General features: G+C 41.8%; 3 protein-coding genes and 3 non-coding genes across 17 annotated transcripts in view; 1 reads left to right on the forward strand and 5 right to left on the reverse strand.

Moving 5' to 3' along the window:
* Window positions 1-11,819, reverse strand: part of TRIM55 (tripartite motif containing 55) — a 59,171-nt gene extending 47,352 nt beyond the window's left edge. For 2 of the 3 annotated variants that reach the window (XM_081503276.1, XM_081503278.1), the window contains exons 1-2: window positions 11,657-11,819; window positions 331-563 (exon numbers count right to left, since the gene is read on the reverse strand). In XM_081503276.1, the coding sequence (XP_081359402.1) occupies window positions 331-498 (168 nt within the window). In that variant the 5' untranslated portion in view covers window positions 499-563; window positions 11,657-11,819. Of the gene's footprint in view, window positions 1-330; window positions 1,047-11,656 lie in introns of all 3 variants that reach the window. The other variant, XM_081503277.1, reaches the window with a different exon arrangement.
* Window positions 1-26,761, forward strand: part of PDE7A (phosphodiesterase 7A) — a 600,339-nt gene that overhangs the window by 227,628 nt on the left and 345,950 nt on the right. The window lies entirely within an intron of this gene.
* Window positions 10,960-11,032, reverse strand: TRNAA-AGC (transfer RNA alanine (anticodon AGC)). Its single transcript has one exon. It is a non-coding gene; the product is annotated as a tRNA-Ala (tRNA).
* Window positions 11,166-11,254, reverse strand: TRNAY-GUA (transfer RNA tyrosine (anticodon GUA)). The gene is given in 2 exon segments: window positions 11,166-11,201; window positions 11,218-11,254. It is a non-coding gene; the product is annotated as a tRNA-Tyr (tRNA).
* On the reverse strand, window positions 11,746-11,839 carry TRNAY-GUA (transfer RNA tyrosine (anticodon GUA)). Its single transcript has 2 exons — window positions 11,803-11,839; window positions 11,746-11,781 (listed from the first exon to the last, which is right to left on the reverse strand). It is a non-coding gene; the product is annotated as a tRNA-Tyr (tRNA).
* The window catches only part of DNAJC5B (DnaJ heat shock protein family (Hsp40) member C5 beta), a 97,566-nt gene continuing 91,196 nt past the window's right edge, over window positions 20,392-26,761 (reverse strand). For all 8 annotated transcript variants that reach the window (XM_081503311.1, XM_081503307.1, XM_081503314.1 and 5 more), the window contains one exon: window positions 20,392-21,716. In XM_081503311.1, coding sequence (XP_081359437.1) covers window positions 21,622-21,716 — 95 coding nt within the window. In that variant the 3' untranslated portion in view covers window positions 20,392-21,621. The remainder of the gene's footprint in view (window positions 21,717-26,761) is intronic.

The following is a 26,761-nucleotide window of genomic DNA, read 5'->3' on the forward strand; positions in this document are numbered from 1 at the left end:
ACATGCTTTCCACCCAGGGTTTTCGTAACCAAAAGTTCCAGCTAGAAACTCCAGCATTAATGTCTTGGGCAGTAATTCATTTACTGCCGAAGATTTTGAAACAGATTCCATTTTTTTTTAAACAAATATGATTCTTAGTATTGAAATAAAATTAGATTTGAGAGCAGAAGGCTGACAGCAAAGCACAAAGCAAATCACTTTAAGAACTTTTTTTTTTTTTAACAAATGCAACCTTATAAAGCTTTCTAAAGAAATTCACCTCAAAGTGAAGCACTGGGTTTGGAGAAGAGGGAAACCTTTTCCACCCTCTGCATTCCTAAACAAACCTACCTGGAAAATGTCACTGGCACATTTCCTACACAGGTTGTGCTGGCAGGGGAGGATGACCACAGGCTTGGTGAACATCTCTAAGCAAATGGGACAAATGAGCTGCTTCTCCAAGTTATCCATGGTCTGCTGCTCTTTGGAAAAAGACTTGTAATTCAAAGATGCGCTCATCTCCTGGCCGTCCCTGTGTGCTCTGCCAGGGAAAGGCTGCTCCGAATGGCTTCTGCAAGTGATACCTGGAAATAATTCCAAGGATTGGGTGATCAAGTGTCCTTTACGTTTCTTTCGGCGGAGGACATTGTTTCAGACCCAGGTTCACAGTGGTGCTCGAGCTGTTTTTAGCAGCCGAGGGTCACGTGATAGCAGACTGACTTGTCCATATAAGCCAGTGACAGGAGGATGGATTCTGACAGGTGACAGAGAACAGGGGCCAGCATTCCCTCCCTAGGGAGTGAAGGGAGTGGGTGGGAGGGAGGATTACAAACCCCATTTAGACAGAGTTATAAGGAGAAGAGGTGAAGCCGACAGTTGTCAACAACAAATGCAAATGTTGGTGCCGAGTCACCGAGCTGTGCCCTCTGTGAGCACTCAGTAAGGACTTGGTCCTGGGCTTCCAGAACCAGGGAGAATGCAGTCCAGGAGTCTCACTGTGAAACCAATGTCATCTCTGCCTTGAGAATTTAGGAAGCAAATCACCAAAAGTAGCATGATCACACCATCTTCAGTGAAAACAAACAGAACAGGTCTTGAATATCATTATCCTGGGATCACAAGTGTAAGCAACTAAAAAAGACTTGCATAGTGGTAAATATTTCATTTTTGTGAGGGTTGTGAAATGGGAAAAGTTCCAACTTAAAAACTGATTTCAAATCTTTTCACCATATAACTATTCACAGAATTCTAAAAGATCTAAACACCAGTTGATGATTCAGTTTTTTTCTTTTTTTAATTTGTATAATAAAGCTCTAGGGACTTCCCTGGCAGCTAGTGGTTAAGACTTCAACTTCCAGTGCAGGGAGTGTGGGTTCAATCCCTGGTTGGGGAGCTAAGAGCCCACATGCCTCACGGCCTAAAAACCAAAACATAAAACAGAAGCAATATAGTAAAAACTTCAATACTTTAAAAATGGTCCCCATCAAAAAAAAAAAAAAACTTTAGAGAAACCCAAAAAAACAAAAACATCTAGTATGCTCCTTTCTCTCCCCTTTTCCTATTCCTCTTTAATCCCATACCCCATCACCCATACACATGCCCCAAAACACAAAGAAACGTTGACAATCTTTAAAAATGTAAATTTAGTTTGCACCCAGAACCAGTTGCGAGGTAGTAACTGGCACATGGGGTAGCAGACCCATTATTTTATTTTATTTTCCATATAATGGGGGACAGATACCAGCACCATTTTCAATGGAAGTGAAAATAGAGTCCTGCTTCCATACCTGGCTTTTGTCTGGTCTGAAATACCGACATCTTTTTGCACTGGTCTTATTTACCAAGTTGATTTTTTAAAATGATAGTTTCCCTGGTCATTTCTGATCATTCTTGGTTTGCTCTTAACTCATCAATATCACAGAGAAGGCAATGGCAACCCACTCCAGTACTCTTGCCTGGAAAATCCCATGGACAGAGGAGCCTGGTAGGCTGCAGTCCATGGGGTCGCTAAGAGTTGGGCATGACTGAGAGACTTCACTTTCACTTTTCACTTTCATACATTGGAGAAGGAAATGGCAACCCACTCCAGTGTTCTTGCCTGGAGAATCCCAGGGACGGGGGAGCCTGGTGGGCTGCTGTCTATGGGGTCGCACAGAGTCAGACATGACTGAAACGACTTAGCAGCAGCAGCAGCATCAATATCAGTTCTGATATTTGCCAGGATTTTGTTAAACCACAGTTTCTCCTATATGTTTTATTTAAATATTTAAAACCAGATCAAAAATGAAATAAGAAATACATGTCTGTTCTTTTATGTAATGAATTTGCTGCTTTATTTCTCCTTGATTTTAAAAACCGCATACAATGAACACGTTTGTTAACACAGCCCGAGTGTGAACTTAATTACTAGTAAGGAGTAGGTTGTTGTGACTGGTTATATGTGCCCATAGTGCTGTGTGCACCAAAAGCTTATGGAGAATCTAATAAGCTCTGTTCACTAGTAATAAGTTATATGGATTCATAAACACTAAAGGGATCTTTGGAGAATTTTGTTACTCCTTTCGATATCTATTTAGCAACTATAGTGAAGGAGATTGGTGACTTTTTTTTTACTGAGCTAACTCAGTTCACCTAGCCTAGGCAGTTAACTGTGTTAATTATTACATGGGCTGTGGTCGATTGAGAATAATATAAGAGCTATTTTCTAAGAAAGATGAAGTTTATACTGTAAAAGTCCTTGCAATTCTAGGAAAAGCACTTTAACAATATACACTCTAGCCAAGCCTATCCCTTTAAGAGGAATTTATTCTTTTGAAAAATATTCGTTGAGTGTTTATCATGTGTCTTGAAAGACAAACAAGAAACTAGTCATTGTCTTCAAGGAGCTCAGTTTAACAATTAGTAGAGATAAGATGAATATATACAGAACCACAGTACAAAACAAAATGTGACAAAGAAGTATAGAATTTCAGGGGCATCAGGAGGGTTTCATGGGTGGAGTGGATCTACTGAGGCGCCTGGACACTAGTGGGTGTGTCACTCTCTGGGGCACAGGTGGGGTTTCCAAGCAAAGGCACAGCCAGGGGAGCCGGGACTGTTCAGAGCCTGTGATGCTTTGGGCTGGAGTGCAAACATGCTGCCGGCACACTGGCAGCTCATGAATGCTGAGCTGAAGAGATTTTAACACGTAATAAATTAGGCACCAGGAAGTCGTTGAGAGTGTCTCACAGGGACGGTACCCCAAGAGAGCTATGCCTTGGTTAGGTTCATCTCACAGTAGCAGCTGGGGTATCTCATGCAGCCGGGTCAGCATGAAGGTGACCCTGCTAAAGAACAGACAGAACATTGTTGCCAATAGCCTAGGTGAGAGGTAACGACACCAGCACCGGGCGATGGATTGCAGTGGGGAAGGAAGAGGAAATGGACTCTGGTGGCTTCAAGAGTAGAATCCCCGGGGGTGACTCAGATGCCAGAGCCAGAGCCACCATGAGGATTCGGAAAGAGGCTGCACAGTGAGTCAGGAGGGCCAGCACCCATGTCCACCTGGCCTGGGTGGGAAAGTGATCTCACTCTGGCTGGATTTCAGTTCTGTTATCTTTTTCATAACCTAACTTAGCACAGGGTGTAGGAAAAAACACTCTGAAACTGCATGGACTTTGAGAATCCCCAGTTGCATTCTCTGATGGAGAGTTGAGCTCCACCCTCTGCTATCACTCTCCGCCTTCTTGCTCTCTGCCTTTCATTTTGTCTTAGAACGGCCCCTGGAAACTACCGAGGAAAACTAGCAAGAGGCCTGCAGGAAGAAGAGCCAAGTTGATGGATATGAACTGCCTTCCCCTCCTCATCCTCTCTTTGCCATGCCTTGTTCCTCCCTACTTAGAGACCAGCCATGCATGGTGTGGGCACGTAAGCAGTGAGTGGGACACTCTGCTCCAGGGAGGAACCAGAAGGTTTCAGTGTCCTCCCATGTCATTCAGAGTCTGAGAGATGGGGAAAATTCTGGAACTGAATCAGAATTGAAGTCAACTTCAGGACTCTGGGATTTAGAGTGGGCCCGGGCCTCCACAGAGAGGTGAGAACCAGCTTAGTCTCCTGATGGTATCCTGGACTGCAGAGAGGTGGTGCATGGCTTCCTCCCCTCTCCTACGCCTACACCATTCCACCACCACCCCACAAACTAGCAAAGGGGGGGTCAAACCAGTCAGGGGTAATGACACAGGAAATTGCCATAGTTTGAAGCACCAATGTGTCTCCATTCTTGAGTCCCACCACACTGTGGCAGGGGTTAGACACACTGAGAAGCTGAAGCAGAACCACCATGGGCTCTCAGCTCCTCCAGAAGTTTCCCAAATCCCCCAAATAAATCAAAGGAAGCAAGATGAGTCCCTAAAAACATGAGTTTACACCCAGCAGTGGACTTGGCACTGAGGGGTGATGACTGAAAGGGAAGGCTCTTGACTGCTAGCCACCAGGCCAGATGAACTCAGACTTCAGAGTCCAGTCAAACGCAGATCTCAATGTGTTCTTCATCTTAGGAAGGGAGAAAATAAGGTTCGAAAATCTCTTAGTGCTACACCACCCCAACAAATAAAGTATTTGCAGGATACCAATTGCTCCAAAACTTTGGCCACCTGATGCAAAGAGCTGACTCATTGGAAAAGACTCCGATGCTGGGAAAGACTGAGGGCAGGAGGAAAGGGGGACGACGGAGGATGAGATGGTTGGATGGCATCACTGACTCAATGGACGTGAGTTTGAACAAACTCTGGGAAATGGTGAAGGACAGGGAAGCCTGGCGTGCCACAGTGCATGGGGTTGCAGAGAATTTTTAATTTATGTATTTTTGACTGCAGTGGGTCTTTGTGGTGCATAGGCTCTTCGTTGCTGCATGTGGGCTTTCTCTAGTTGCAGAGGCTACTCTCTAGTTTAGTGCATGGGCTTCTCTTGTTGAAGAGCATGGGCTCCAGTAGTTGTGGCTCATGGGCTTAGTGGCCCCAGGGCGTGTGGGATCTTAGTTCCCAAACCAGGGATCAAACACATGTCCCCTGCATTGTAAGGCAGGTTCTTGACCACTGGGCCACCATCCTGAATCTTATTTAAACTTAGGTTCAAATAACCATATGGGGCTGAAGGTTGTCATATTGGACACCAGCCCTAGAACATGAGATACTAAAATCTCTGGGGAAAATTGAAACATATATGAAGACTCCTCTGGCAGGAACTGAGTCTCCCTTTTTTGGTGGGTTTTGTACTTTCTAGTTAGGCTGATATGAAATTCCTCTAACTCGATAATAGTTAGAAAAACAACATCAACTCTTTTTGTTTTTGCATTTTTTTAATTGGGATATCATAGCTTTACAATGTTGTATTAGTTTCTGCTATACAACAAAGTGAGTCACCTCTGTGTATACATATATCCCCTCCCTCTTGGGACTCCTTCCCACTGCCTACCACTGTAGGTCATCACAGAGCACTGAGCTGAGCTCCCTGTGCTATATAACAGGTTCTCTCTAGCTATCTGTTTTACACATGGTAGTGTATATATGTCAATCTTAATCTCCCAATTTGTCCCACCCTCCCCTTCTGCATGAGTGTCCACATGTCCTTGGTGGGAATGTTAGTTGATACAGCCTCTATGAAAAACAGTATGGAGGTTCCTTAAAAAACTAAAAATAGAACTACCATATGACCCAGCAATCCCACTACTGGGCACATACCCTGAGGAAATCATAATGCATAAAGACACATGTACCCCACTGTTCATTGCAACATCAACTCTTGATTCCAACTTGCAAAATAAGACAGAGCACTCTGGGAATAGGAGGTGTTAGTTACCAGAGATTCAGTATCAGGAATGTTACCCTTCCTGAGGATTCCAGAATGCCTTCAGCATTTTATTTACCCTTTCATTTATTCTTTCATTTCATTCATTCATGAAATGAATTAAGTTCATTCATTTCATGTGTTCTTTTTGTCTCTTTAACATAGATGATTGCAAGTTCAGGTACTTGTAAATGATCTAGGCTCAGCTCAAGGAACTAGTCATTCATCAAACAAAACAGACGGAAGGTGGAGCTACAGGGAAGTAAAAAACAGATGCCGTTTGAAGCAAAGTAGTGAGGTGGGGTGCAGCCCTGGTGGAAGAGAAAACAAGGGCAACTAGAAGGCTGATCTTGCTTCCAGCTCCTCCTCTAAGGTAAAGGAAGAAGAATTTTTCCTTCTTTTACCCACTGAAAATGAGAAAGTTGGTGGCTGACTAAATCATTAAAACAGGGAGAGAAACACCAGACAGGGTAGATATGGAGAAAGAGAGTAGGGGATTGCTGAAGAAAAGTTTCATTAAATTGGAACACTAGGTCATGAGTGGACTGAGACTTTCAGGTCCAAGTACAGCACCAGCTAAGTCTCCTGAAAATCACTTTAATCCCATGCCAGAACAAAGGCCAATGCTTAATATTTTGCAAACCAAAAAACTAAGATTGTTAATTCTTCCCTGCAATACTGATCTATCCATTCATCCATCTATCTATCCATCCATCCCTCCCTCTCTTTCTCTTCTTACACCAAGGACTCAACTCATAACATCTAAAAAATACTTAACGTTTTCCTTCTGTCTATATTGTCAACCTTTCAATTTAGCTGTTTTTCTGGCAATAGGCAGCTTGGATATGTCATTTTAAATTTTTTAATGAAAAGAAATATTTTATAAAATCTAAAATTAAAAAAGATTAACTCACTTGAAAAGTACTTAACAGAAGTTAACACTATGGCATTTCTTTCGTTGACAGTTTGCAAACTTTTGGCTGAAAGCTTTTTTTTCTTCTTGATAATTACTGCTTTTCCAAATCTGTTGTTTATGAATTTTAATTCATCATAAATATCTCTGAGGAGATGTTAGAAAACTAACATATTGTACTTTCCTCTGAACATTTCTTGGCATACTTTACCTCCCAGAAATAAACGGTGACAGTCCCAACAAGTAACAAATACTTCAGCCTAAGGCCTTCCCAGTGGTCATGTCTGAAAACCTTACCTTGGCTCCAAGATCAAGGACAGTTGGCTCCACTCTCAGTGCATACAGTCTAGTCTTACTTCCCTGGACCCTAGCCTGCCAGTTGATTTCTCTGAATTCACTTTTGCCTTCTGCGGTTTGTTTCTCATGTGTCATTCTCTATTTAAATCCCATTAATGGTCATATTACCTCTAGGATAAAGACATTAATTCTCACTGTGATCCCTAAGGCCTGATATGATTTGGCCCCTACCTACATCTCTAACCTAACTGTCCAGTAGAAATAAGATTTAAGTGGGACTTCACTGGTGGTCCAGTGGTTAAGACTCCAAGACTTTCACAGCGGGTATGGGTTCAGTCAACTAAGATCCCATATGCCGTGTGGCCGAAAAAGAAAGAAAGATTTGAGTGATAAATATGAACCATTTATATGATTTTAAATTTTAGTAGCCACATTAAAAAACACAAACCAATGAAATTAATTTTATTCATATATTTAACCTCAAACCATATAAACTATTATCGTTTCTACTTATAATCAGTATTTTAAATAATTATCTGTGAATAGAGATAGTTTTACTTCTTCCCCTCCAATCTGGAGGTTTTTATTTCATTTTTCTTGTTATATTGCACTGGTTAGAGACCTCAGAATAGACTTCCTTGTTTTTTTCCTGATCTTAAGAGGAAAGCATTCATATAACTAAGTGTTATTTTAAATGCGTTTTTCACTGATGCCCTTTACGAGGTTGGAGAAGTTCCTTTCTCCCTCCCTTCCAAGTTTGCTGACAGTTTGAAAAATCAGGACTGGATGTTGAATTTTGTCAAATGCTTTTTATACATCTACTGAAATGACTGTGTAGTTTTTCTTCTTTAGTATTGTGATGAATTACATTGAATTTTGGATGTTGAACTAGTCTTGTATTCTTGGAAAAAAACCCACTTGGTTATGATGTATTTTCCCTTTTTATATATTGTTGGATTTAATTGACTAAAATGTTGAAAAATTTTGTGTCTATATTCATGTAGGATATTGGTCTGTAGTTTTCTTGTAATATCTTTGCCTGGTTTGGGGATAGATAATGCTGGCTTCATGGAATAAGTTAGACAAGCACTCCCTCTTCTTTAGTTTTCTGGAAGTCTGTGTATAATTAGTATTTCTTCCTTAAATGCTTGGTAGAATCACTGCTGAAGGCATCTGGGCCTGGTGTTTTCTTTATAAGAGAAGTAAATGAGTTAACACATGTGAAGTAATTAGAACTGTGCTTGGCTTATAGGAGGTGGTCAATAAATGCTAGCTGTTATTTTTTTAAATTCATCATATTTTCAATTAAAATAATAAATGTTTAGTATAGAGCTTAGAAAATATTTTTAAATTTTAAGGAAGATAAAGTCATAGTTATCCTACTAGTCAAAGATCACTAGTATTAACATTTTAGTGCATTTTTTAGTGCTTCCTGCAGATAATTTATGCCTGTTTATATTGCTCTGTACATACTTTATTCACTTAACATTCAATTATTAACATTTCCTAAGTCAATTCTTAAGCCATAAAATTAAAAGACGCTTACTCCTTGGAAGAAAAGCTATGACAAACCTGGACAGCATATTAAAAAGCAGAGACATTACTTTGCCAACAAAGGTCTGTCTAGTCAAAGCTATGGTTTTTCCAGTAGTCATGTATGGATGTGAGAGTTGGACTATAAAGAAAGCTGACCACCGAAGAATTGATGCTTTTGAACTGTGGTGTTGGAGAAGACTCTTGAGAGTCCCTTGGGCTATAAGGAGATCAAGCTGTCCGTCCTAAGGGAAATTAGTCCTGAATATTCATTGGAAGAACTGATGCTGGAGCTGAAGCTCCAATACTTTGGCCACCTGATGTGAAGAACTGACTCACTGGAAAAGATCCTGATGCTGAGAAAGATTGAAGGCAGGAGGAGAAGGGGATGACAGAGGATGAGATGGTTGGATGGCATCGCCGACTTGATGGACATGAGTTTGAGTAAACTCCGGGAGTTGGTGATGGACAGGGAAGCCTGGTGTGCTGCAGTCCATGGGGTCCCAAAGAGTCAGACATGACTGAGCAACTGAACTGAAAGTCAATAGACATTCTTAATAAATATAATTTCAAAGGCTATACTATTACATGATCATATCATAACTCATTTAACCATAATTTTGTATTTTTAGAATTGTTTTACTTTTCCTGCACCAGTGATCCAAGCATTTCTTTCCTTCACTTCCATATATATTTATATAAACATACATAGAAACCTTCAGAATATCCCCTCCAGCCCTTCCCTCTATGGTGTGCAGATAACATACGCTGATAACAGTTCATGTTCATTGTGTCATTACTATGTGCCAAGCACTGAAGTAAGGATTTTATATGTTATATCTTAATTAAGAGTAGGTTCCATTATTATTATCCCCGTTTTACCAATGAGGAAACTAAAGCACCAGGATGTCAAGTAACTTGCCCAAGGTCACCCAGTTAGGGATTGACAAAGACAAGAAAGTCTGTCAGGTTTCACAGCCCACATGATTGACCACTCAGCAGCAGTGCCTCTCAGCTTACACTCGCAGACTTTTTATATGAATTCCATCCTACACCTGATTTGCTGATCCTAAGACTTTCTCATCCAGCTCACTTGACCCAAATGTGTGTTCTCCACCTGGCTTTGGGGTGCATTCCTTCCTGTTCCTTTACTTATTACCCATTTCTTGCTCTTGTAGTTATTTATAGTTTCACTGCCAGCTCCTCTAGACAGCCAGCTAGAACTCCTATCATCGCAATCAGAAATTGGGACATATCATCTGATAAAAGGATTCTTTTTCCTACTTTGTAAATTTGTTTCTACAAAAATAATGATAGAGTTTAAGTAAATTATTATACATCCAACTAAGAGACTTTATTGAAAACAATTAAAAATGGAGGCTGCCCTAGAAAATGAAAGATATGCCAATAAAAAATGTCAGGTTTTACCCACTGCTAACAAAAATATACAGGTTGTCTAGAATCCTAAAATGGACATAAACAAAAGTACTTTCACTTCTTAATTGTTAATCCTCACAAAAGGTATTATTTCTGCCTTTGTCTAGAAGGTTTATATTTTGTGTTGAGAACCGGCAGTATGGTTTGCACAGCTTTTTCATGGCTATCGTATAGGAAATTCGGATGAAAAGACTTTATTACCAGGAAAGGCATTGTGTGTGTTCTGCTAAATTTCTGAATCTTTCAGTGACTGTGTGTATCTGTGTTTGTTTTTGTCACGTCATTGTTTAACCAAACAGGCTACACTCTAGGGCAGCCCAATTGAGTCCTTCCTGGTGGTGGTCTCTAGTTAACTCTCCAAAGTTACTTCCCAGGTGGGGAATGACGTTAGAATCCTCAAACAAGAAGCCTCTGGGTCCAGGGACTTTCCCACTTCCTTATCTGTCCTTAGGTACCCCTTGCTTTATCGTATCCGTCTAGGATCTGCCAAGAGCCAGGCATCCCACTATATGCAGTTGAGATGGACAAGAACAGCCCTTGCCTCCCGGGCTCAACATAAGTTTAAAGTAGCCAGCGTCCTTTTCCAAGTTCTGGGGTGTTTTTGTTTGTTTGTTTGTTTGTTTCTCTCTCTGTCGGTTCCCCCTAACGACAGGCAGTTTAGGCTCATATGGGTCCCTTTAAATGCAGCCATCAATCACAAAAGACTGAGTGCTGGCAGACGTGACTGCAATCTGTCGCCATTTTTGGAAAGAAAAAGAAACAATTTCGTGAACTACGCAAAGTAAATGGGTCTAAAATTTTTTTAATTTTAAATTTACCCCTGCAAGCACCCGTTAGCCCTTGTCTGGGAAGTTTTAGTAGCGGTAACTTCAAGAGCTCGCCTAACTTCTCACTTGCCCTACGGCTAACTTTCAGGTCTACTTAGACTCGAATGAGAATCGAAAGAAAAACTACCACCCGGAGACCAAGAGAAAAACTGGAGGATGCGGGCATCGATCCCGCTACCTCTCGCATGCTAAGCGAGCGCTCTACCATTTGAGCTAATCCCCCACCGCTGGCCACGGCTGGTTATCTCTTCCTCTAGAGAGAGATTAAGGCTTTTACAAGAGAAGATAAATATTCTTGACCGTATTCTTGACCTTACTTCATAGTTTAAGGCCAAAGTAACAAAATTAACACTCTCTCCTTCGAGCCGGAATCGAACCAGCGACCTAAGGATGGCCGTGGACATTCGTCTACAGTCCTCCGCTCTACCAGCTGAGCTATCGAAGGGAGCGGAAGAACGCGCTCTCAAGTTATCCTGGTAACTTTGACTCGAGTTTCTAGGCTTCGTGCGCTTTCGTTTTCCTGGGCACAGGATCCCCTTTGCGTATCTCCCACCTCCTCACGGCCGCCGCCACGAACGCTCGCATCGCCGACCTCGCCTGTGCTCTGAAGACAAGGTTGGGGGCCTGGCCCTGGGGACGCGGCGTGGCTGTTTTGTGACTCAGGGGTTCGGAAATGCCACAGACGCTTTAGAAACGAGCAGAAAGCCTTTACCCGGCAGCCGCCCCGCGAAGAGTTGACTCTGCCCCTCTGGGAACTTGGACTTCATGTCCCCGATTCCGGGATTCGCAAAAGATTTCAAAACCAGGAAGCTGCCATAGACCAAAGCTGCCGCGAAAGAACTCTCACCTGTTTTCCGGAACGTAATGGATTATCGGAGAAATCCTTGCGTGGAAAGGATGATAAATCATAGGAGGCTCGACAAAAATGCATATGTCTCCTTCGAGCCGGAGTCGAACCAGCGACCTAAGGATGTCTCTCGGTTAGAGTGTCAACTACAGTCCTCCGCTCTACCAACTGAGCTATCGAAGGGACAGCCGAGCTGTAGGCCCCGCCCGCTGAGATTCCAATACAGACGAACCTGAGCCCCTTTGACCAAGAGATCACGCTGAGCATGCGCAATGGAGGGAGCGGGACAAGAAGGCCGTCGTTGGCGGAGCTTTGTTTTACGCGTGCGCACAAAGACCGCCCGGCTATGGCTCGCTGGACGCCGTCTGACTCCCAACTTGGGGAAGAACTCCCAACTCGTGGGTTACAACTGAGACACCCGCCTCCCACTTCACCCCCCGCGTGCCTGCTGCCCTTTTTCTTTACTCCCTTTTCTTAGGATAGTTACTGTCGGGTGTGGCTTCACTATTATGTAACGTTCATGTCCCCTGAGCCCCTCCCCGTGTGAGGGGCAGTGGTGCAGGGTGGCCCCAGATTCCTATGTTGAAAACCTAATGCCCAGTTGATGGTATTAGGAGGTGGAGCTTATGGGAGGTGATTTCACAGTAAGAACTTGGAGATACGATAAAGGCATGTCACTTTTCTCAAAAAGCAAACCAAAACTAATTAGGAATTTCTAAAAAGCAAAGCAGGTACATAGAGCTTTATAAAGAACTCACGGTCTAAATATAAGGGAAACTGAAATCTGGCATGATTTTGAGAAACTGATGACCTGTGTTGTGGGCTAATTTGTATCTCCCCTTCTTACATTGAACCTCTGGCTTTCAAAATGTGGGTTTATTTGAAGATAGGGCCTTTAAAGAGAGAATTAAAATGGTGTTGTTAGGGTGGGCCCTCATCGAATATGACTAATGTCCTTATAAGATAAGGATTTAGGAGAGAAACACCAGACACACAGACAACCGTGTGAACATATGACAAGAAGCATGCAACTGCAAGCCCAGGAGAGAGGCCTCTGAAGAAATCAAACCTGCTGACTTCTTGATCTTGATCTTCTAGCCACAACTCTGAGAAAATAAACTGTTGTTTAAGCCAGCCAGCCTGTGATATTTTGTTATGGTAGCCCCAGCAAACTAATACAGAGATAGTGAGGAAAGAGAAACATGCTTTCTTTCCTGTACCATTTGGTATTGTTTTGTTTGACCACATTCAAATGCATGTGGGGCAACCAGTCCCATGAGCTCAGTTCAGTCGCTAAGTCATGTCTGACTCTGTGTCCCTCAGGGTCTGCAGCACCCCAGGCTTCTCTGTCCTTCACCAGCTCTTGGAGTTTGCTCAAACTCATGTCCATTGAGTCAGTGATGCCATTTAACCATCTCAACCTCTATCAGCCCCTTCTCATAGTTGTCATCTAGGGCAGCATTTAATGAAAGTTGTTTTTAAATGAAGGAACTGGTGCCCAAAGCTGTGAAATAACTTACCTTCAGTAACAAAGTTGAATAATGGCAGATGAGATCTCAGCTTTCCTGAGTCACCAGCCAGGACTCCTTCCTTGGCACTACTTGTCACCAGTTGGACACTTGAGTTAGAGTGACTGGATGCTGGACCGCTCCCTGGGAGGAAGGAGGTTGAAAGGCAGTTTGTGATGTCAGGCAAGAACAAATGACGACCGGGACGTTCTGGGAGTAACAAACTGTTCCATTTATTAAAGGGAACACTCTTCTTATCTCTCCAACACAATGCTCAAGCTTCTAAAATTTGTTAACAGTGGTGCTCCATGAAAATCATGCCTAGATATCCTGAGATCTGAAAAGCCCTTGTTCAACTTGGAAAAATACCTTACACATAACCACTTGAAAGTACTTGCACATTCTTCCTTTCTTAATTAAGGAAAATGTTCTACAGACCACAAGGCCCTACAAAGAAAGGTTAAATAATTTCCTCAGGATGACCCTCCAGACTGGGGGAGCAGAGTTGAATTCGGATTTACTGAGTCCTCATCCATGGCTTCCTGTAAATATTTACTGTCTCCAGGAAGGTTGTTTGTGAGAAACCACAGAGGTGCTATTTCCAAGGTCAGAAAGGGAACTGTTCTGGACAACTCCAGGGGAGCTACAGTTGATTCTTGTTATTTGTGGTAGTTAGGGTACGGGGGAGCCTGGTGGGCTGACGTCTCTGAGGTCGCACAGAGTCGGACACGACTGAAGTGACTTAGCAGCAGCAGCAGGGTCTATGAAGTCACCACAAACACTGATTTGGTGAATACTGAACAATTGCTCCTGAGGAAATACAGGGCTAAGTTCCTGTGAGCCTCTGTTCACAACATTTTCATCATTAAGTAATCGATACACAACCTTGTTTTACTCATGCTTCTGTGAAGGCACCTTATTTAATACACAACTTTGTTTTATTTATGCTTCTGTTAAGACACCTGCATATTTTTGATGCGGTAACATTGAACTCATGCCCAATAGCACTATTACTCATACCTGAAAGAAGCTTATCTAACATACATATTTTCTCTATAAGTTACACTATAACCTCTTGCACTTAGAAACAGTAGACAGCTCTGTGCTTTTAAGAATTTTAAACAATGAGATTACAAACAGAAAGCACACACCAAAAAAGTGATACTTGTTTACAATAAGAGGGCTGAAACAAAAAGAATGTTATCTTGTCATTCTCTGCTGGGAATGTGTACCCTGGACAGCTGGGATTTTTTGCTGTTCTATGTGTCTCCTCAAGTGACCACGAAAGCATTGTGAGTACTTATTTAAGGGTTATAAATGAATAATAGGGAAAGGAGTACGTCAAGGCTGTATATTGTTACCTTGCTTATTTAACTTATATGCAGAGTACATCATGGGAAACCCTGGACTAGATGAAGCACAAGCTGGAATCAAGATTGCGGGGAGAAATATCAATATCCTCAGATATGCAGATGACACCATCCTCATGGCAGAAAGCGAAGAACTAAAGAGCCTCTTGATGAAAGTGAAAGAGGAGAGTGAAAAAGTTGGCTTAAAACTCAACATTCAGAAAACTAAGATCATGCCATCTGGTCCCATCACTTCATGGCAAACAGATGGGGATACAGTGGAAACAGTGGCTGACTTTATTTTTGGGGGCTCCAAAATCACTGCAGATGGTGATGACTGCAGCCATGAAATTAAAAGACGCTTGCTGCCTGGAAGAAAGTCTATGACCAACCTAGATAACATATTAAAAAGCAGAGACATTACTTTGCCAACAAAGGTCCGTCTAGTCGAAGCTATGGTTTTTCCAGTAGTCATGTATGAATGTGAGAGTTGGACTGTAAAGAAAGCTGACCACCGAAGAATTGATGCTTTTGAACTGTGGTGTTGGAGAAGACTCTTGAGAGTCCCTTGGGCTACAAGGAGATCAAGCCATCGGTCCTAAGGGAAATTAGTCCTGAATATTCATTGGAAGAACTGATGCTGGAGCTGAAGCTCCAATACTTTGGCCACCTGATGTGAAGAACTGACTCACTGGAAAAGATCCTGATGCTGAGAAAGATTGAAGGCAGGAGGAGAAGGGGATGACAGAGGATGAGATGGTTGGATGGCATCGCTGACTCGATGGACATGAGTTTGAGTAAACTCCGGGAGCTGGGAATGGACAGGGAGGCCTGGTGTGCTGCAGTCCATGGGGTCGCAGAGAGTCGGACATGACTGAGTAACTGAACTGAACTGAACTGGATGAATAGTAGCAATCAGGCAAATTTGCAAACATGGAATCTGTGATAATGAGAATTGGCTATATTATTAAACCACACTAAACCCTGAATTATATGCCAAATCACTGCATCTAAAGATCTTAATGAGACTAGCCCGCAGCTCCCCACCTCCATTAAGGAGGTTGACAGGAGCCACTTATACTACAGGGAGATGGCAAGACCAACCCAGCCACATCCCAGGGCTCCACAAGCCTCTGCAAACTCGTTTAGTCTTTCGTGCTCAGGGAGAGGGGGGCTCTCATCTTGTTCACACAGTGTCTTTCCCAAAGGCATGATTTGAAGGGTGGGAGTCCGGGAGGATGTTGCAGGGAGATTTCCTTCAGAGATTCGTATTCCTTTAACAAACATGTATTTAGTCTTTACTTGCCTGGAGAATCCCAGGGATGAAGGAGCCCTGGTGGGCTGCCGTCTATGGGGTCGCACAGAGTCGGACACGACTAAAGTGACTTAGCAGCAGCAGCATGTGTTAGGTATTGTATTGCTCTAGTGCTGGAGATGCAGCAGTAAACGAAACAGATACAAATCCCTGCTCTGATGGAGCACACATTCTGAAGGGCAGACAGTATATTGATTATAAATAACACATAGAATAGGTTCAGGAGTTGTGAGTAGCAGAGGGAAAAAACAAAGTACAGGTTGATCCAGTGTGTGGAGCATAAATTGGAAAATTGACATAGGGCAAAAAGTAAAATTATTACAGAATATATACATACTTGCACAAGAGACACACATATTTATTTTAAATGGTTGTAGATAAAGTTCCTTTAGAAAAAGTTAGTTTGCTAAATTGTATTTCCTTTGTAGTATGAAGAAATAATAAAGGATTGCTAATTCTTAGGAATTTGAGGATTTTGAGTCTTAGAGGATTTACTTGAGGAAGTCACTGGAATTTCAGTAAGGGCTATTCACTAGTCCAGTGGTCCCCACCCTTTTTAGCACCAGGGACTGGTTTCATGGAAGACGATGTTTCTATGGTCTGGGGCAGGAGGTGGGTATTTCAGGATGATTCAAGTGCATTTCATTTATTGTGTACATTATTTCTATTATTGTTGCATCAGCTTTACCTCAGATCATCAGGCATTAGATCCCAGAGGTTGGGCACCCCTGTTATAGAGGAATCTTCTTGAACAGCAAAGGGCAGTTGAAGAGAAAGGTAGATGATAAAAGAAGTAACAGGAATGAGTGTTCTTTTGAATAAAAGGACTCTGGGAAGGAGGTGGATAGGGAGGTATAGAGGATTTGTTTTGAAGGACAAATGTAGTTGTAAATAATGTAGTGTGGCATTAAGATCATGGACTCAACGACCAGCCTGCTCTACCCCTCACTAACTGGGTGATCTTAGCCAAGTTACTTAACCTGTTTTAGTTTCTTAGACTGAAAAATGGGGAATAATAATGCTGATAGTACTTGTCCCATAGGTTGTTGAGAGCATTAAGTTACTATATAAATATAAAATATATAAAGCTAATATAGGACAGTGTCAGGTACTGAGCACAGTGTTGTTGTTCAGTTGCTAAGTCATGCCTGCCTCTTGAGACTCCATGAACTGTAGCCCATGAGGCTCCTCTGCCCATGGGATTTCCCAGGCAAGAACACTGGAGTGAGTTGCCATTTCCTTCTCTACAGGATCTTCCCAACCCAGGGACTGAAGCCACGTCTCCTGCATCAGCAGGCAGGTTCTTTACCACTGAGCCCCCAGGGAGCACAATGACTACTGGTTATTATTGTTAATTTATAATTTTAATTTATGAAAGGATGAACCATCATTCTTCAAACACACCTGTGATCCTAAAAGCCAACACATTCCACCTCCTTTCAAATCCTTTAGTTTGGGGGATAGGATGGGTTAAGAAGAAGTAAGAGATGAAACTAAGAAAAGCAGGAGATAAGCAGGGAAGTGAATCGTTTTTATTTTCTATTAAGACTTTATCCTCTTATTCAGAATAATGGGTACCTTTCAGATTTTGGTAACTAAAAATTAAATTTCCTTGTTTGCTGTATATCGAGCTAGAAAATAAATTCCTTGCTAAATACATTAAAGAAGCTTTTGAAGCCATTTTATAGAAAATCATTATACCAGTAATAATAAGTTAGTCAATATATGGGCTTCCCTGATGGCTCAGATGGTAAAGAATGTGCCTGCAATGCAGGAGACCCAGGTTTGATCCCTGGGTCAGGGAGATTCCCCTGGAGAAGGGAATGGCAACCCACTCCAGTATGCTTGCCTGGAGAACTCCAAGGACAGAGGAGCCTGGTGGGCTACAATCCATGAGGTCACAAAGAGTTGGAAAGGACTGAGTAGCACTTAATACACAGGCAGTATTTTTCATTGCTTAACAGGTTTCATTTGTTGCTTTTATAAAGCTACCTAGATTACCTTTAAAATATTGGTTTTTTGTGATTATAATTCTGAAAATATAAGTTTAGTAAATGGTTAATGTATATACATGCCCAAATATATCATTCTAAAAATAATTAAGAAAATGTTGAAATCTCATTCTCAGAGTGAATATTTGTGCTAAAAATTTCCCCCAACTATTCTTCACCAGAAAAGAAAGTATATTGTAGATGAAACCTTGAGATTCATCAATCTGGACAGTGTCTCAGGAGTGGAGATGTTTGGGTACCAAAGCGGATTACTCAGAAGTAAGAAAAAAAAAAAAAACCCTCGTAGGTAAGATCCATCTTCCTGGACCTGGGAATAAGGATGTGCCTGGGGGCTTTCAGGACTGGGAAAAAATGATAATTAGATTTTTTAGCAATTAGAAAGCTCAGTTGGCAGCCTAGAAATGAGCAGAATGTGTTAATAACTATCCAGTAACTGCTGATTTGATTCTAGGAATTCAGTTTTGCTTCTTGAGGACAGCCCTGGAATAGCATGAAAATTCCAGAAAGTTTTACCACACTTACCACTTCATCTGGCACTGAGCATGTTTAGGTCTCCTTTTGGAGAAAGGCTTTTCTCAGAAATGGTCTGTGTTATGAGAATTGATCAGTTAGTCAACAAGTATTTAGTAGTCTCTTCATATTTTAGCACGGTGCAGAATACATATGTAAACACTGACCCGAAGATGTAGTTCTGAAATCACTGCTAATGTGAACCACCTACAATTTGGAAATAACTTTGTTTTACAGAAGCTGGTTTTTCATGACTTAATCTAAATTTCTGGCCTTTAGTGGTCTAGAACTGCTCAGGAATAATATGAAGATGACTGTTACTTAGATTCTCAGGAGGGCTTCAGGCCGGAAGAAGAGGGGTTTTGGAATGGAGGACTCGTGATTGTCAAATAAAGGTCTTTCTTTGCTTTGAGGACTGTTGCCCTGGAAGTGGACATTTGCCTTCTCACCCATGAGAAGTAAGGGGTGGCAAGCTGTTGAAAAAAAAAAAAAAAAATTCTAAAATTGGGTCAAAGGTTTGAGTACCAAACTAACAGAGAAATCCCATGGACAGAGGGGCTTCCTTTGTGGTTCATCTGGTAAAGAATCTGCCTGCAATGCAATCCCTGGGTTGGGAAGATCCCCTGGAGAAGGGAAAGGCTACCTCTCCAGTATTCTGACCTGGAGAATTCCACGGACTGTATGATGTCCATGGGGTCACAAAGAGTTGGACATGACTGAGTGACTTTACTTTTCACTTCACTTCATAGACAGAGAAGCCTGGTGGGCTACAGTCCATGGGGGTCACAAGTGTCGGCCATGACTCTGCGACTAAACAACAACAAATGTAAGACAGCAAAAAAGTAAATGGTTGATTCATGAAATCCCCTACTCTTATAGCCTGGAGGCCAGGATTAGGTAGTGAGCCACTGAAGTGGGCAGTTCATTTAACCCTACATGAACTGGGATCATTGTTGAGGATCACAGTCAGCATGTCCCTTCTTTCCTTGATTCTTCTCTGCTAAGATGCTTGTGGATTCATAATCATAGCAGGCGATTCCAGATGGCAACTCCACAAGACGCTTATGTGGCCCCTCCTCAGATGGAGAGTTGGTCCTTGTGCCTGTGTAGCTAAGGGGCATTCTGTAGAACTCATTCCCTCACTCACAGACATCCACGTGCTTACATTTGCCATGCAACACTGTAACTGGAAACTAGCTCTATGTGGGAAACATTGGCCAGAACACCTCCAAGAATTTAATTCCACATCTGATCAGGATTCTAATTCATGATCTATTTTCATCAAAACCACTCTTGTACTGGCTCTCTGAGAAAGCTGGGTGTAGAAGTAGAAAGTTTTCTGTGAGAAAGAAAAATGAGGTTGAGGGGAGAAAGAGAAGATGAGTTTCATGACTTGTAGGGTACTATTCACCCATTCCAGTGTTCTTGCCTGGAGAATCCCAGGGCCAGAGGAGCCTGGTAGGCTGCCGTCTGTGGGGTTGCACAGAGTCGGACACGACTGAAGCGACTTGCCAGCAGCAGCAGCAAGTTACCATTCAACAGCAGGACTGCTCTTTTGCTTAGAGTCCTCGGGAAGGAAAAGTAGTGGCTCCAAGTACTCACTGGTGGGGCTGTTCATCTCACTGTTCCCTTCAAATGGAAAGTTACTCATGTGTTGAGTACAGTTCTGAGCACCTGCTCATCACTGGGCAGTTAGTATTGGGTATTTTCATGGGTCTTGTTGGGTGAGAGAGTTTATATACAGAAGTCTCATCACATTTGTCTCTGTTTATCAACATATACAAACTCATAAAACCATCTTAAACTTGTTAAATACTTGACTTTTTGGAGTTCTTTCATGTCAGCTATTTCACTTGGTCTTGCAACAATTTGGAAGGTAAACAGAGAAGATATGAAAACAGAGTCATAGAGAGATTAGCTGTATCATTCTTATCTCACTTGGTCACAGGGCTAGTTTGTGAGTGCTTAGTTAGAACCGGGTCCTTAAATTTCAAACCGGGGCCCTTTGTACTTAATTATGTTGATTAAAAAAAAATTCCAGTAACACAAGAGTTAGAGTTTTAATTATGTCAGAACTGTCAGAGCTATAACACCAATTCTCACTTACAATGTATATTTAACTTTAATTAACTGTAGTTTGCTGGAGGGGGTGTAGAATAAGAAACAAAGAAAAAAGGAAATGGCATTTCATGCAATATTATGTAAAAACATAACAAGATCTTGAAAAATGCAACATTACATTAAGAACTAAGGAAGATCTGGAAAAAACAAACACTTGCTGCTTACTGTTTTAGAAATAGCGTATGGCTTCTACCACCTGATAAAAATAAGAATCAAGTAAATGCAGAGATGACCTCTGAGCATAGATGTTCAACATGGGCAGTATTTTCTGGTCACTGTTATTAATCCAGCTGAAAATGGGATAAGTGATATGCCTTTGAATTTAAATTACAGAATTTAGAATTGTGTCCTTTACCTCATGTGTTTCTTTTTCTTAGTGTGGCTAATCTAAGCCTGTTGGACAAAAAATATTTTAACTTAAAATTGTCAAACACATTGTTTGGGGCTGTTTTGTGCCCAGAATGATTTTTTGGGATCATTTACAACATTTCACCAGGCTTAAGTTCTGTTTTTGTTTTTGTGCCCATCTGAAAGTACACAGAAAACTTCTTTCTTCCTGGTTTTGTTAGTTTTCAGTAAGTGATAATTTGTAATCTTTCAAAACTATACTTTAATATGATTTGTCTTTACCTAATAATTTCTTCCTGCTTCTTGAAATATTTCTGTGGCCATATTGTATATGACAGGAAAAATCTCTACACACACAAGAAATTACTCTTAAATTCTCATGTATGTTTTGCTGATGATATTTAAAGGCAGATGTGAATACTGCATTTAGTTAAATAGATGACAAGTGGCTTTGGTTTCAGAATACAACTTTAGTCTATAAGGACTGAGGTCTGGCTTATATAAAGGGGAGGCTCGAAAAGCCTGTCCAATGCCACTGTCTTACCTCAGGCAAGGAGCATAAAACAACTCTTTAAGCCTTTATTCATCAAATGGAATATGTGTTTCCATTAGGAATTCTACTCAAAGAGTGAATCTGCATACTGAGAAAATTATGTAGCAGTCATCTTTCCTTAACCTAAAAATAAAATACAAATGTGGAAAAGTTCACAGCATTTCATGTCCCCTCCCCTCCCCCAACAAGACCACCTGGAGACATGGCTGAACCAAGAGGAAGTACTGTGGACCCTCAGTGAGCTCAATATTAAGAGTCTGTACAATAACTTCGAGGTTCTTCTCTGATTAGCTGTGTTTTCTCATCTGCATTTGTGGGCTGGAGAACAACTGGGAAGTCCATATCTAAAAATAAACAAAGAAAACCAATAAGCACCCTCTTAGCATGTTATGTTTCCTTTAACAGGGGCAAATGGTAGATATTTTTCTTGAAGTAATGATTGGCAAACCAATTCAATTCCTGAAATATTGAGGATCATACCTTTTAAAAGCCTTCAAAAGGGAGGATTTATATTGTCTTTGTTCATTTAAGTTCTATCAGTTATAAAATTTTAAAACCAAAGCACTAAATGCAACTTTCACCTCAAGGCAATTTTCTAAAACGAATAAACTTGAGCTTTAGTTTTTACCATTTTGTGGGCATGAGGACAGGGCCACCACTCATGTCATATAGACTACATGTAAGTCTACATGAAAGTACCTCCCAAAGTTGTGCAGTGGACAATTGCAAATATGGCCCTGGTTGGGAGAGAGGTCAAAACCCAGAGCTTGCTTAGGTGAGGAGTCTAATAGGAAGTTGTCCACAAAAGTAAAGGTGAAATGTTAGTTGCTCAGTTGTGTCCGACTCTGCAACCCCATGGACTGTAGCTCACCCGGCTCCTCTGTCCATGGGATTTTCCAGGCAAGAATACTGGAGTGGGTTGCCATTTCCTACTCCAGGGGATCTTTCCAACCCAGGGATCAAATCTAGGTCTCCTGGATTGGCAGGTGGATTGTTTACCTTCTGGGCCAACAGGGAAGCTTAAGTTCACAAAAAGCTAGTACCCTGAATGATTATGTGGTGTCTAAATCACCATACTCCTAAATCTGCAAGGAAATGTGCTGGTCTTGAGTTTTTGTGAAGCAGGGAAGAGCCTTTTTAAAAATGTCTATTGGCAAGTCAGTGAGCACACAATTTGTCAGGCCAAGTTTATAATACCTATGTGTTCCAAGAAATCTCAAGCTGAAAATTTAGTTTAAAATGGTCCAGTGCAAAAGCACCGCGCAGAAGTGAATGACCCCAACCTGCAACCCAAGCCTTAAAGAATCCCCCACAAATTGCAAGAAACAAACTCATAGTTAAAAAAGGTAAGGAGAGATAGGGAGAAAGAGAAGGAGAGAGACTGAGAGAAGAGGGTGAGAGTGAGTGGAAGTTAGAAACAGTAAACACTGGGTAAGAGCCAGTAGAAACAACGAAAGGCTAAATCAGACCCCGAAAGGCATCAAAACCCTGCACTGACACCTCAAACTCATACCGTGTTGTATGTCAAGTAAATATCTCAATAAGACTGAGACTTAAAAAGGAAAATGATCATGAATGATTTAAGATAGCAGTTACCTCTGAAGAGGGAACAGCAAACAAAGAACTTAAAGATAATGGCAATAATCAGGTCTATTAGTATACAGTACAAGTGACAAATAGATTTAAGGGACTAGATCTGATAGACAGAGTGCCTGATGAACTGTGGACAGAGGTTCATGACATTGTACAGGAGACAGGGATCAAGACCATCCCCATGGAAAAGAAATGCAAAAAAGCAAAATGGCTGTCTGAGGAGGCCTTACAGATAGCTGGAAAGAGAAGAGAAGCGAAAAGCGAAGAAGAAAATGAAAGATATTCCCATTTGAATGCAGAGTTCCAAAGAATAGTAAGGAGAGTTAAGAAAGCCTTCCTCAGTGATCAGTGCAAAGAAATAGAGGAAAACAACAGATTGGGAAAGACTAGAGATCTCTTCAAGAAAATTAGAGATACCAAAGGAACATTTCATGCAAAGATAGGCTCAATAAAGGACAGAAATGGTATGAACCTAACAGAAGCAGAATATATTAAGAAGAGGTGGCAAGAATACACAGAAGAACTATACAAAAAAGATGTTCATGACCCAGATAATCACGATAGTGTGATCACTCACCTAGAGCCAGACATCCTGGAATGTGAAGTCAAGTGGGCCTTAGGAAGCATCACTACAAACAAAGCTGGCAGAGATGATGGAATTCCAGTTGAGCTATTTCAAATCCTGAAAGATGATGCTGTGAAAGTGCTGCACTTGATATGCCAGCAAATTTGGAAAACTCAGCAGTGGCCACAGGACTGGAAAAGGTCAGTTTTCATTCCAATCCCAAAGAAAGGCAATGCCAAAGAATGCTCAAACTACCGCACAATTGCACTCATCTCACATGCTAGTAAAGTAATGCTCAAAATTCTCCAAGCCAGGCTTCAGCAATCCGTGAACCGTGAACTTCCAGATGTTCAAGCTGGTTTTAGAAAAGGCAGAGGAACCAGAGATCAAATTGCCAACATCTGCTGGATCATCGAAAAAGCAAAAGAGTTCCAGAAAAACATCTATTTCTGTTTTATTGACTACACCAAAGCCTTTGACTGTGTGGATCACAATAAACTGTGGAAAATTCTGAAAGAGATGGGAATACCAGACCATCTGACCTGTCTCTTGAGAAACATGTATGCAGGTCAGGAAGCAACAGTTAGAACTGGACATGGAACAACAGACTGGTTCCAAATAGGAAAAGGAGTACGTCAAGGCTGTATACTGTCACCCTGCTTATTTAACTTCTATGCAGAGTACATCATGAGAAACGCTGGGCTGGAAGAAACACAAGCGGGAATCAAGATTGCAGGGAGAAATATCAATAACCTCAGATATGCAGATGACACCACCCTTATGGCAGAAAGTGAAGAAGAACTAAAGAGCCTCTTGATGAAAGTGAAAGAAGAGAGTGAAAAAGTTGGCTTAAAGCTCAACATTCAGAAAACTAAGATCATGGCATCTGGTCCCATCACTTCATGGGAAATAGATGGGGAAACAGTGGAAACAGTGTCAGACTTTATTTTTTGGGGCTCCAAAATCACTACTGATGGTGATTGCAGCCATGAAATTAAAAGACGCTTACTCCTTGGAAGGAAGGTTATGGCCAACCTAGATAGCATATTTAAAAGCAGAGACATTACTTTGCCAACAAAAGTCCGTCTAGTCCAGGCTATGGTTTTTCCAGTGGTCATGTATGGATGTGAGAGTTGGACGGTGAAGAAAGCTGAGCGCTGCAGAATTGATGCTTTTGAACTGTGGTGTTGGAGAAGACTCTTGAGAGTCCCTTGGACTGCAAGGAGGTCCAATCAATCCATCCTGAAGGAGATCAATCCTGGGTGTTCATTGGAAGGACTGATGTTGAAGCTGAAACTCCAATACTTGGGCGACCTCATGCGAAGAGTTGACTCATTGGAAAAGACCCTAATGCTGGGTAGTATTGGGGGCAGGAGGAGAAGGGGACTGCAGAGGATGAGATGGTTGGATGGCATCACCGACTTGATGGACATGGGTTTGGGTAAAGTCCAGGAGTTGGCGATGGACAGAGAGGCCTGGCGTGCTGCAATTCATGGGGTCGCAAAGAGTCAGACACGACTGAGCGACTGAACTGAACTGAACTGAACTGAATATTTGCTTGTATATGCTGGATAAGTAGAAACAATAACAGATGAAATAGTTAAGTGAATTACCCCCCAAATCTCTATCAGTAACTAACAGAGTTGGGGCTTGAAATGGGACTGTCTGATTCAAAGCCCTTTCCTGTCTTCGCCACTAACAATGTACTGTTCTCGAGGTAGCTGGCATAAAGGCCGATGATCAACTTTCCCATTTCCCCACACTTGTGAATATTGATGCTTTGTGGTATCCTCTGCTCCTTGCCTCATGGGTGAATTTGCAGGAAACAAAGAACCTTCTCCTTTTCTAAAGAAGGGATGTTTAGCTTCTTTCTGTAGTCAACTCTTGGTATACCTCTCTCCTCTACTACAGAGATTTAATTGAAGTGAGATTCACATAACATAAAATTAACCAATTTAATGTGAACAAGTTAGTACATTCACAATATACTAAATATATAATTCACTGCTTCTATCTAGTTGCAAAACAGTACCCCCAAATGAAACCCAGTACATACTAGGCAATTGTTACCTGTTCCTCCTCTCCCCCTCTCCCCCACCCCGCAACCCAGGCCCTGGAAACCACCAATGTGCTTTCTGCCTCTATGAATTTACCTATCTGGGTATTTCATGTAGATGGGGTTATACTGTATTTGTCCTTTTGCGTCTGGCTTCTTTCGCTTAGCATAATGTTTCCGGGTTCATTTACCCTATAGTGTTTTTCAGTAGTTCATTCCTTTTTAAGGTTGAATAATAATATTTCACCTCCAGGTTCAATCCCTGGGTTGGGAAGATCCCCTGGAAAAGGGAATGGCTACCCACTCCAGTATTCTTGCCTGGAGAATTCCATGGACAGAGGAGCCTGGTGGGCTACAGTTCATGGGGTCACAGAGTCAGACATGACTGAGCTACTGATACCACCTTTTTGCTTTTCTTCCCCAGAACCTTCTGGGTTTTCTCTCAACTCCCTCTCTCGTCTTCCTAGTTAAATCCTATGGTTCTTGCTCTTGTCTAGGAAACTTTCTGGGATTCCAGCTGTTTTCTGCCTATCACATTTCACTTTGATGGTATGAGCCCTTGTTTGGATGTATCCCAGTTTGGGGTTATTTGCAAATATGATCTCTGCATAGCTTCTACTTCATTCTATTTCTTGATAAAAATTATGCAATAGAACAGCCTAATATGACTATCCCCGTCTTGCCCAGCATCTAGAGCTCCATTTACCCTCTTGTCCACAGGATACAGGGAGATTGTGTGCCAGACACTGTGCCAGTATCAAGATTCCTCCCTTCTGGGACTTCCTTGGTGGTCCAGTAGCTAAGAATCCACCTTCCATTGCAGGGGATGCAGGAAACTAAGATCCCACATGCCTGGGGGCAACTAAGCCTGTGTGCTGCAACTACAAGATCCACAGCCAAATAAATAAATAGATTTTTTAAATAAAATACTTGAAAAAAAAAAAAAGGATTCCTCTCTTCTAGGATTCTCCATCCCCATAATCTCCTACCCCTTAACTCCTCCTCCTCCTTAAAGTTTTCAGCTTTACATGTCACTCCCTCTGGGAAGCAGTCCTCACCTGCATCCAGCTCAGGCCCCCTAGTGTTCACCGTCACAGCCCCCATGCTTCTCCTCTGGCAGACTTACTGTACCTCTAAGTTAACTAGCTCATTGTGGGATTATTTCTTCACTGTTT

This window comes from Giraffa tippelskirchi, chromosome 6, assembly GCF_054371585.1.
Source record: "Giraffa tippelskirchi isolate mGirTip1 chromosome 6, T2T-mGirTip1v1.2.pri, whole genome shotgun sequence".
In the NCBI taxonomy this organism is placed as follows: Eukaryota; Metazoa; Chordata; class Mammalia; order Artiodactyla; family Giraffidae; genus Giraffa; species Giraffa tippelskirchi.